Source organism: Siphateles boraxobius, unplaced genomic scaffold, assembly GCF_051911475.1.
Source record: "Siphateles boraxobius isolate OS27281-9 unplaced genomic scaffold, OSU_SipBor_1 41, whole genome shotgun sequence".
Classification (NCBI taxonomy): domain Eukaryota; kingdom Metazoa; phylum Chordata; class Actinopteri; order Cypriniformes; family Leuciscidae; genus Siphateles; species Siphateles boraxobius.
This window is the reverse complement of record NW_027509042.1, coordinates 30,549,865-30,562,123: the sequence shown is the minus strand read 5'-3', so window position 1 is coordinate 30,562,123 and position 12,259 is coordinate 30,549,865. Positions and strand designations below refer to the sequence as shown.

General features: G+C 44.6%; 1 protein-coding gene across 3 annotated transcripts in view; it reads right to left on the bottom strand.

Moving 5' to 3' along the window:
- Nucleotides 1-4,384, bottom strand: part of lhfpl4a (LHFPL tetraspan subfamily member 4a) — a 152,666-nt gene extending 148,282 nt beyond the window's left edge. Inside the window, exon 1 of one of the 3 annotated variants that reach the window (XM_077199151.1) lies at nt 3,249-4,384. In XM_077199151.1, the coding sequence (XP_077055266.1) occupies nt 3,249-3,654 (406 nt within the window). In that variant the 5' untranslated portion in view covers nt 3,655-4,384. The remainder of the gene's footprint in view (nt 1-3,248) is intronic. The other 2 variants (XM_077199153.1, XM_077199152.1) reach the window with 2 other exon arrangements.
- Nucleotides 4,385-12,259: the final 7,875 nt, after the last annotated feature.

Below are 12,259 nucleotides of genomic sequence, written 5' to 3'. Positions count from 1 at the left end.
CGCAACACATTGCTTCATGGTACATCTTACCATCCTGAGTCATTAAAACATTCTTTACCCATTTCTCAATTTAGTCGCATACGTTGTATTTACAGTAAAGAGGATGATTTTCAACATCAAGCGTCTATTTTATCAGACCGGTTTAGAGCAAGAGCATATAAGGAGGAATGGCTTCAGTCAGCTGAGAAACGCTTTTTGAACATGTCTCAACGTGAGTGTCTGGTAAAAAGACCACTCACCTTTGAACATCGAGTAAATTGTTATATTCAATACTCTCTGTTGTCAAGGGACATAGAAGGCGTTTTGCTTCAACATTGGCATACAGTGGATAGTGACCCTAATCTCAAGAAATGTTTTAATAAGCCACCACGTGTAGTATACAAAAGACCACCTAACCTTCGTAATATTCTGGTCCGAGCTGATGTTACTCCTCCTTCACATTTTTTAGACAAGGTGACCTTTGGGAACTACGAAATTGTGCCTCTTATATTGAACATTTTTGCAGTGTAAGGATGTTTGAATGTTTTAGTTTCGTAAGTGAAATTACATTGTTGACAATCACCACATCAATGAAAGGGGGGTGTATACGCTCTTACCAGCTGCACAGTCTATATCAAGACTAAATATACTATTTATAGTATAAAAACAAACGTGTCCTGATATGTCCCGGACAACAATGAAGGCGTACCTACACCTGTCACTTTTGCAACACAGAGTTTTAAACTTATCTGGTTAAATACATCTTTAAAAGGAAACCATTCACTTTAATAATAGCCATTTACTGTATGTGCGCTTCACTGCCTGGAATACAATGACACAGATAATTAGCTAAGGATAAAAGCATGTGGTAACCGAAGTAGGCTATATGTGAAGCATACACATCCAAAGTTAATTTAAACTTAATACTAAAAAACACTCACATGGTCAAACAGGACAGGAAAGAGAAGGAAATAAAACAAATGTTGCCCAGTATACCAGCTGAGTTTTTTTCTAAATGCTGAAAACTGTTCTTTGCGAAGCAGATGGCATATATGACATGATAAAACTTAATTTCTTTACAGAAATGAAAACCAAGGCTACATGACAGAATGTACTACAGAATTGCCCCGGGCTACCCATTTGACAGTCAGGCCTATTTCTCAGATCATCCAAGATCAGGCTCCTGCAGTCCTACTCTTAGCTCTTACTCACCCTGATCAGTTTCACGAAGGTTTTACATTCATGAAGTTACATCAAGTTACCCCAGTGACCAAACAGCTACCAAATGCAACAGTGGCAAGAGAAAACTCATTAAGATGTTTACATATTTGAGGAAAAATCCTTGGTATGAGCCAGTCACCTGGGAGCATGGAAGCTTGTTTCCACCACAAAATAAAAAAATAATTGCAAGTTTATATCGGTTCGAACCAAAGTCACCTGGGAGTATGGAAGCTTGTTTCCGCCACAAAATATTTGCAAGTTTATATCTCACGATTCTGAGATACAAAAAGTCTGAATTGCGAGTTAAAAACTCATTGCAAGAAAAAAGTCATAATTGTAAGATTGAAATGTCACAATTACATTTTATTACTTGCAAATATGTATCTCACAATTATGAGAAAATAAAGTCAGAATCGCGAGAAAAAAGGTATTTTTTTTCGTTTATCTATATATAGTTGTGAAATTTTTGCCAGTTTTGCAACTTTTGATATGCCTTACCGAAGGAAGATTGACTCCCCCATATGGAAGATTGTTCCCTCCACGGAATAAAAAATAAAAAAGATAATCATGACTTTTTATCTCACAATTCTGAATTTATTTTCTCGCAATTGTGAGATATAAACTAGTGATTGTAAGTCTGAATAGTGAGAACTAAACTTGGAAACATGTTTTTTTATTATTCTGTGGCTGAATATAATGGCCAATTGTTTAGCGAAAAACAATTAACCAATAATAGTCGGAACGTCCCTTGCCTCAATAAATATTCACATGCTTTGTATAGTCAGATTCTTTCATGTGATGTATTTCTTTTCAGTTTGGGGGAAAATTTAAATGTCAAACTGTGGTGGAAAACATCCTAATTGGAGTGAAGAATATAACATTTTTAAATGCTTTAATCTTACTTTTATATGGTCCAAAAAGTCTGTTCAGGACAAACTGATGGTACATTCAGATGGTACATTCAAGAACAACTGAACAACTGTCCAAGAGTGAGACAAGCTTCTTTTTAAAAACATGTTTTGTGAATGTGCAGTGTGAAACCTATACATTTGAATACCCAGTATCATGGTCTGCCTGCCCCCTAACCTCCAAACCTAATTTAAAAAAATATGGCCACCACTCAATACCATATCATGTTATACATGCATATACTTCAAAGTGTTTGTCACAAATAATTCATGTCATATGATTTGCCTCCTCACTCTGAAAAACTTTGTCTTAAGGACCACTGCTGTCAATCAAAATGTTATATCTTGAATTATTTGCTATAGCTTAAAAAATCCCTTTACTCTGATCAAGGAAGTTGGATACTGACACCAAAAAAACTATATCCACATCATCCACAGGATCGATTTGTTCAAATGTGTCTGTTTAAGTGATGTTCTCCAAAAAAAAAGCTTGGAGCCAGATTATTGCCACTTATGGATGATGCTGAAACCCTATTGTACAGTTGTAATTGAAATTATTATATATATTGCAAATAAGGTTTGTTTGCCAAATGTACAAACTTTCAGCTGTTTGCAATGAACAAATCAACAAAAGTAATTGAAACACAACAAATGTTCAGAACACAACAATCAGCATAGTGCAAGACCTGTTTTGCACAGGCTTATACTTTTTTCACAACGTTAAATGACCCCATTCCAGGGAATAGAAAATAGTAATATCAAAGCACTGCCATGTGGAAATTAACAGCATTAAATATTGCAAACATAAAAAGAGGTTCAACACAGTACTTTATTGATTTTTGTTTGTTCTGTTGGGGAATAAGGTGAGAAATAACCAACAGTACATTTTATAATATTAATATCACACACACAGAAACATTTCCCTCTGCGCTACCTCAGATCTAGAAGGCATGATCTAGAAGGCAGCTTTATTGAACCCCCTGAAAACACACACCCACAATGAGCTCAGTTCAAATAAACAAGCACATCAGTTCTTACAACAACCGTTTACATTGGTTTTGAGGAAAAGATACATGCCGTATATTCTAGACGTATCTATTTCCAACAAAAACCGTCAGTAATAAAAAAAAAAATACTCACCGCAAAGCAACTGCATCCAAGCGCAGGTTTTGTAGACGGTGGCGGTGTTGCAGAAGAAGAAGAGCGCCATACAGCCGATGCAGCTCAAAATGAGCACCATGGACAGCAGCACGAAGAAAGAGGCCGCCTTAAACGCGCCGGACGGGATGGAACTGAAGTCGGAAAATGTTCCCTGGCAAATCAGCTCCCGGTTCGAGTTACCGTCGCCCACGCAGTAATGGAACAACCCGAAGTAACCGGCATGTGGTGTACTCACGCTGTCCCCGATCCAGTAAGGCTGGATGAAGACTACCACGTTGATGGTAGCGAAGCAGATGGTGAAGATGGCCCACAGGACACCGATGGCTCGAGAGTTACGCATATAGTTGTCATGGTAAATCTTTGAGGCTTCTTGCGAAGGTAGCATTTTTTTCTCTCCCTTGCTCCCAACCGTCTACTCTCCTGTGATTTGTTTCTGCTATTTCCGGCGTCTCTATCTCCCCCTATCTACCCCACCGGTACCCTCAGAAATGCGCTTCTGCCGCGAGTCCACTGACTGGAGATAAATAAAGATTTGTCTGATTTTAAGTAGTAGCCTAAAGATGTAAGCGGTCTCCTTCCTTGATTTAGCCTACCAGATACAGTACGTCCTTTGTCACATCAGAATTGATCAAATTAAATAATTGATTGGAGCGTTGTGAATGAAAAAAAATAATAATAAAAACCCGTTCTGTTCCTTTCCACCTCCGCTCTCCGTGCAAGAATGCAGGCGAGACGACTGAGATTACATGGCAAAGCAAATGTCTATGACAATATCGACAATTCGCATTATTGCTGCTCAATGTGTCTTGGTATAAATAGCATATCCGGTGCACCTCTCATCGGCTGTAATGCGGTCAAGATCTCAATTACGGATCTTCCGCAGAAGAGCGAGCGCAGATAACGAATGCGGGAACATCAGCAAGAGGCGTCGCACATTTTCGTAAACATAACCTGAAAAAACAAACAAACGTCTGATTTTCATTCAGAAGAGCACTTCCTTTCGCAGTTTTACCAAAACCACCGCGTCTCCGTTGTCCCGTGGCTATTTCTTATCTGCGCGCACACGCTTATGGTGATGTTCAGAACGGCTCTGATTCAGAGCTGCCGGTGAATGCGCGTGCACGATTTGGGTGATTGCAGAAATCTCAATAAGTACACACGCCCCTTTAACATTTGTCAATACAAAGTAGCTGAAATTGTTTGCAGACACATTATAGAGCACATTACTGTTGTACGGCTCCTTTATTTTAGCATAACCCCAAGACATGGCAGGAACATAATCAATGATAACGAAAACTACAAATGGCATCTGTTATTCATAATATCTGTGCTTTCAGCATGAAACCTCACCAATTTATTATATCTAATTTAACGTTAAATCATGAATTACTTACAGAATTCAAATTTCTACTTTTTTTCTTTGCACAGCATATTATTCAGACTATAATATGCTATAAATTGTAACATTAAAGTAAATTGTCACATTAAAGCTCTGTATCTTAAAAAATACAAGATACGCTGTAATGGCGACAGGTGGAGAGCGTCTTGTTGCGTGTTACGTTTATATAGTTATTTAGTTTAGTTTATCTAGTATATTAAGCGGCACTATGCAGGATTTCTGTTTTTGTCAAACAGCGATCCCTAGAGTCGCTGTAGAGTACTTGTATTTAACGTTACTGTCGTAAACACCACTCACGCAGAGCGTATCTGCACTCACGGCCTCTGCACTTCATAATAATAAAGTAGCCTACCGCGTTAGGCTTACCTGAGCCTAAATGCCAGATGACACCAATAAAGTGTATCATGTACGTTGCATTATTTCGCAGGGCTCTCAAGTTTTGAAGACAGGCAAGAGTGAGATCCAGCCAACAGATACATTTTTGTCATTGGTTGTTGCGTTAAATCTTACCCAGATACAATAGTGCTATTTTCTGATTGGCTATTGTGTAGCTCGACGAACAACACCAGAGGAGACGCGCTTGATTCCTGCCGGTTCCACAGTGAGAGCGGTGCGGCCAGAGTTTTGGCATATTAAATATATTACAAATAGTTTTTCAGCGTGAGAAATACAATGTGTGGGGGGAGATCGTGACAAAGGACCGAAATGAGACCGAAATGAGTGACTGTCACGCTCAATGCGTGACACTTGAGAGCCCTGATTTCGTAACGTCCGTTATGATATTGTTAGACATAATTATTGCAATTGATCATAATAGTGCTCATTTACACTATTTACAACATGTAAGCTTATTTATGTCCTGATAATTATGTGAGATATTGACAACTGTTCTCATGATAATCGCAGGAATCAACTTTAACAGTGACTGAGCGAGTGGGACTCTTGTCCGGTTCCTCGTTTGCCAGATTCTCGTTACCTTTTTCTTGACTCTTCCGACCGCGCTTTCTTCGTTTTTTTTCGCCATTCTGAAAATGCAGGTCCGATGTTTACTCGTGTCTGACTCCTCGCTCGGTCAGTCTGCCATTTCCTCTTTCTCTGTTCCTCCGACAATGCTTTTCTAGCTTTCTGCTTCTTATATGCCAGCTTTGCCATGGGACGATAGTTGTTATTATAGCTAGCCGTATCCTGGATGGGGGCGTGTACGCGTGCAGTGCCGTAAAGCAATTCGTTACCTCGCGAGACCTGATATCACACGATACTTCCTAACACCGGCCCGCCGGCCCAAAGTTGCAAGGGTGGTTTTGCAGCTCACAGGCACCAGGGGGGTGCGAGACGACCACCATTCAACACGAAATCAGTAATATAAACATTACAATGACTCCAAAGCTGTTTGGTTAAGGTAAAAAAGTTACTTAGTTCTGCTTTAAGTATGTTCCCCAGTGCAAGTGTCTAAATTAGTAATATCACGGTTTCTATGACTGTTTGCCCTGTCTGGACATCATTATTATAGTGAGATCAAAGCTTGTAAAGTACACTTTTCATGATGAGGAAGTGCGAGCTGATGTTGCTGCTGCTCTGGGCAGTCGAACTGCTAATGGCATTATCTGGGTGCCATGGGGGCGAAATTCCGCGGTACAACCGGGACGACCTGCTGCTTCTTCGAAATATGGATTATCCAGCAGAGTTGATACCGAGAAAACGCGGGCTGGCCCGTGATTACCAGCAGAAATCTCAGATGAGGAAGCGGGGAAGGAAAGGTGTAGTGATGCAGAGGCTGAAAAGGCCCACCGGCACACTGAAAAGTGTGCCGCTAACTTCCATTATACTCGCCAATGTTCGCTCCCCACGTAACAAACTGGATGAACTACAGGCAAACATATCATGCCAGTGGGCATACAAATAGGCCAGTCTGGTCTGCCTCACGGAAACCTGGCTGGATAACATGATTGTGGACTCCGAGCTCTCTCTGGACAGATTCGGCTCTCCGCTCAGACTGGACCGGGACACTGTGAGTAGCCTGAAAAGAAAAGACTCTAGCAGAACTGCTGATGTTAAAGACTCCTGCTGTACACCTGATCTAGAGCTGCTTGCTGTGTCATTCAGACCCAAATATTTTTGGTTTGGTCAGCTCTGTCTTTTCTGAGAGATTGACACCAGAGGGTCTGAGTCAACGGTCACCTTAGTTCGTCTAAGACCACATAAGGCTCTGTAATCTCACCGGTTCTGTATACACTATACACTAATGACTGCAGGAGCAATAACCCAGGTATAATATACATTAAATATTCCGACGACACTGTGATCATGGACACCATTAATTCATTACGAGAGTTACAGACTGAGATGGATATTTTTGCGGAGTGGTGCAAGCAGAACTGTCTTGACCTCAATCCCTCTAAAACAAAGGAACTGGTTGTTTACTTCCGCAAAGATGTTTCCATCATCCCCACTCTGTTAGTCAACAACCAGCCAATAGAAAGGGTTGAATAGATACCTCGGGACAATACTTGATCACAAACTTACCTTCCAACTAAACAATGAAAACATTTTCTCCAAGTGTCAGCAGCGCCTCTTTTTCTTGAGGAAGCTCCGTAGACTTCAGGTTCATCAGTCAGTCCTGATAGCTTTCTACAAATGCTTCATTGAGTCTGTAATAACCTTCAATATATCAGCCTGGTTTGGATCACTATCGAACATCCATCGCAACACACTAAACAAAATCATAACAATGAGCAGTAAAATAATTGGACTGGTGCAGGAACCACTTATCAGTATTTATAACAGGAAGACTAAAATAAAAGGAACACAAATAGCCTCAGACACCACTCACACACTGTACAGCCACTATAGTCTTCTACCCTCAGGCCAGAGATACAGATAACTCATATTCAGGACCAAGAGAGCCATGACAAGTTTTGTGCCCACATCTATTTGTCAGGGTTCTGTCACTTCTGTCTGGTTTATATTTGGTTTGGTGACAGAGCTCTGACATTCCCTGTTTGTCATGTGTTTGTGTTTAGTCGGGTTTGTTGTGTGCACTTGGCTTTGTCTTGTAATTCCTTGTGCCATGTGCTCTCCTGTCTATTGTCCAGTCCCTCCCATCTTGTTACCTGATTATTGATTAATTTGCCCGACCTGCTTACCTCGTTACCCTCTTTTGTTTGCTTCCTATTTAATCTCCTTTTGTTTGCAGTCCTCTGCTGGTTCTTTGTCTATGTTTCCTTGTGTTTCATGTTTCATGCCAGATGCCTGTCTCGTTTCCCCCCACGGGGAGTTTTTGTTTGTAGTTTTGTTTTGTTTTATTTACTTAATAAATATCCTTCATCCAGCACTTGAATCCTTGCTTCACTATTTACCATCCCGTGACACCATTAGAAACATGAATGGTTAATTAATGAATTAATATTAGTTAAAGATTAATTAATATGTCCGTGTGTGCGGATTTGTGATTTATTTTATCTCTTTATTTATCTACTTTTAACGCAACCTTTTTAATGTTTACTGCCTATTTATCATGTATTTATTGTACTTTGCAAGCTTTAGTTATTACTTTTTATTTATATAGAACGTCCTGGTTGCGTATGCAACCCACCGTTCCCTGAAGGAGGGAACGGAGGACGTAGTCGACGCCGACTGAAATGGGATCACGCTAGGGAGCCTATCATCTTCGATTACTATTGAACGAGCCAATGGAATTTGGCGTGCGTGATTTGCATCACACACTCCGCCCCCGCGGCGCGGGTATAAATACGGAAGTGGATGCACGCACTAGTTGCTTTTCGCTGAGGAGCCGAGAGTAACCCGGGGTCAGCGGTGGTCCAGCGGTAGTGGCAAGGGGACTACGTCCTCCGTTCCCTCCTTCAGGGAACGGTGGGTTGCATACGCAACCAGGACGTTCCCTTTCAGTCGATAACGTCGGACGTAGTCGACGCCGACTGAAATGGGATCAACCATTGAACGCGCCACTAACGCTGGCACCTTCCAGTGCCTAAACCAAAGCCTCCTGATGCCCCCGCAAACTTAAGGCGGGGAAGGACAGGGCTTAGGCCAGGGAAGTCACTGCTGTTCCTACAGGACCACTGGGAAAGCGTTCCCCGTACGTTGGAAGGAAGGGACGCTGCGGAAGCCATATCCAACCCAGAGGGAGGTAATGTGGAGAATACACATATGAACTGGGCGGAAACCGGGCAGTCTAACATATGGAATGTCACTGGGGTGGCTCCAGCCTAAGACGGGGGGAGACACACCGGACAGTGACGGCAGAGAGACTCTGCCGAGGGAAGACACGGGCTCACCGCAGGGAGCCGTATCGTGGAAGAATACACATATGGGGTCACCGAAGGGACCGCAACATATGGACCCAGCCTAACACAGGTTCCACACTGCTTACGAGTGGTAGGCCTAACACCAGACGTTCCGCACGTCCGACGTCGGAGGGGTGTGGAGGAACTCAACAGGGTTCAATTTTAAGGGAACTCAACTGGAGTAGAAAGGCGTACGTATCCAGTCCATAGGAGGGGAATGGCGCAGCAAGCCGACACTTGAACCGGGCTCACGGTGAAACTGGCTTCATGAGAAGGGAGCCCACGGGAAGCAGCGGTTCAACTAGGTGTCATCCAGCCCCCAACTCTAGAATCTGTTTAGCAAAGTATATCGTCAACGCCCAGGCGGAGCACTTTACACTCATCATAGAGGAGCTCAACACCTAAGTGGACATGTTGCATCTCGGATCTTTGCCGAAATGAAGGCAAGCACTAAGTGCAACTTTGCATGGAAACAGCCTTCCCTCTCTGCTGAATTCCAACAGATATTTGAAGAGCTGGTCTGAGGTCTATGACTTGCATTCTGTACACGTCCAAGCGAACGGACAGAGAAGCCAGGGCTGGATCTGCCTCCTCCAGGGCAGCGCTTGCAGGCTCACCACCTGCTCCTATTACGGGAGAGGTAGGAACCTTGGGCACAATCTGAGCCGGGGTCTCAGCTTGTGAGAGTTAGCCGGCCCAGACTCCAGGCACAATACGTTGACCGAAAGCGAGCAAGTCCCTACCCTCTAGTAGAGACCACGCGAGCAGGAGAACTGATATAACAGAATTTTTAACTCACTACCTGCAGTGGCTCAGGGGCGGTCTCTGCAGTGCAGTCGCACCAGGGACAAGGCCCAAGAGGATAAAGAGGGACACAAGGATTTACAAGACCTTGCTCCTCAGGAACCTGACGATCAGAACGTGCTTCTGCATACTTCTGCAACCCGATGAGCGTCGTTTAAACACCGAGGCAACATCATTTTGAGGGTGATTTAGGAAAACAGCCTACTGCAACCCATTTTGCAGGAAAGAGAGCACTGAAGTGATCGAAAGCTTTCAGGATCTCCTCTGGAGAGAAGACGCACTCAACGACTAGGTTCCACTTCTAAAGGCGTAAGCACGCTACCCCATTCTAGGGGGTGCTCGCAGAAGTGATGGTACCTATCGCACATTCTTGTGATAGCCACCTGAACCTCCGCGTTCAGATGTAAGACCGCCCGGAATCCCCGGGGGAAGAACACGTGTGCCATCGTGCCCCGCCCCCGAAGAGTTTTCCGGGGAAGTCGGGAAGGCTGTTGATGGGAGCCAGGTCTAGTTGGGCCAATAAGGGGCAACTATGAAGACCTGTTCCTCTCCTGACTTGGCACGTAGGTGCAAGTGACGGGCGCAAAAGACAGGAGCATTGCTCAACACAACATGTGAAGATCACTGGGCTTCAGGAGCATTTTCTGCTCAGCACTTGGGTGTGACAAGTTCACTGAGCTTCAGGAGCATTCCTGCTCAACACCTGAGTGTGATAAACTCACCGAGCTTCAGGAGCATTTCTGCTCAACACTTGAGTACGAAGAACCTCACTGAGCGACAGGAGCATTTCTGCTCAGCACTTGAGTGTGACAAGTTCACTGAACTTCAGGAGCATTCCTGCTCAACACCTGAGTGTGATAAACTCACTGAGCTTCAGGAGCATTTCTGCTCAACACTTGAGTGCGAAGAATTTCACTGAACGACAGGAGCATTTCTGCTCAGCACTTGAGTGTGACAAGTTCACTGAGCTTCAGGAGCATTACTGCTCAACACCTGAGTGTGATAAACTCACTGAGCTTCAGGAGCATTACTGCTCAACACTTGAGTGCGAGGAACTTCACTGAGCACCAGGAGCATTTCTGCTCAGCACTGCGTGTGATGAATTCACTGCGCTACCTGTGATGGACTCACTGAGCTACAGGAGCATTGCTGCTCAACACCTGAGTGCGATGAACTTCACTGAGTTTCAGGAGCAACTCTGCTCAACATGAAGTGTGATGATCTCACTGACTTGAGCAGCGCAAGGCGACCCTGAGTCGCCGTCACTTCTTAGAAGGCTCACTGGGGTTAAACGTATTCTGCAGGCCCCTGGGACAGCTGGGACCCAGTGTTTGTCCAAGGGTAGTCCGCTCGGTTTACCCAAACACTGGCGGAAAAATAAAACCGGGGGGGCAATTGAGCGGCCCCGGAATGGTCAAGACCCAGCGGACCCAGGGGATGGAGTCTCCACTTGCCCTGGCTATAACTGTCGTGAGGCTCGATGGCGGCACGATTGAGTAAGCGGGAGGGGTGGAACAAGGCGCCCTCAGAAGCGTCTGACTCCAAGGAGGAGGTGACGGGAGAGTTTGTGACACCCGCAATGTCTAACAACTCGAGGCACGAATGCCCGTGTAGTCGGGGGTCGCCCAGGCCCCCGTTAAAACACGCCCTTTGTACATGGCCCCTCTGCTGAGGAGGGTCTGGCAGCAGACCGGGATGAACTATAGTCACACAGGGTGAGCTGCTCTGCCACGGTCACCTCGGGACTCGATCGTAAAGCTAGCGCTGAAGCGGTCACATACGGAGGAAGCCAACTTAGGCTGCGCTATCGTATACCCCAGGAGCCTCTGAATCTTTTCAGTGGGACCCTTTCTCACTTCAACACCAGCTGAACACATTCTCACTGGAGAGACGTGTTGGACCGAGTACCTCTCCAAAACTGAAAAAGAGATACTCAGCCCGTGGGCGAGATTACTCTCTTCCAGTTGACCTGAAGACCCAACGGGCTCTGGAGCACTCGAGGGGAAGGACACCACGTGTCCTTCAGGTCAAAGCTGCAGACCAATCTTGGGCCAAGATGGTCACGACCCACCACCTAGTAGCACGAAGAACGAGTTTACAACTGGCCTTCGTACCGGCTGGAGGAGCGGCTATATCAAATCCTTCGCCAGCAGGATAAAATAAGCACGCACAAGTCAGGAGCACTGCTCAACACTTGGTGTGAAGAATATCACTGAATTTTCAGGAGCACGTCTGCTCAACACCTAATGTGATGTTACTATCCCTGACTTGAGCGGGGTAGCCGAGCCTGAGGTGGGGCAGCAAAGTAGAGATAGTGGTGTTAGTGTGCAGTGCAACACTTACCTGTCTCCACTAGCGGCAGGGGACGTGAGAAGGCGGATGACCGGGTCCTCGAACGCCCCAAGCTGCCTGTTGGCGACCAAGGGAAGCTGGGGGATGTAAGGCTATTATACAGGGTCACATCCGCCATACTGGCCCACTTG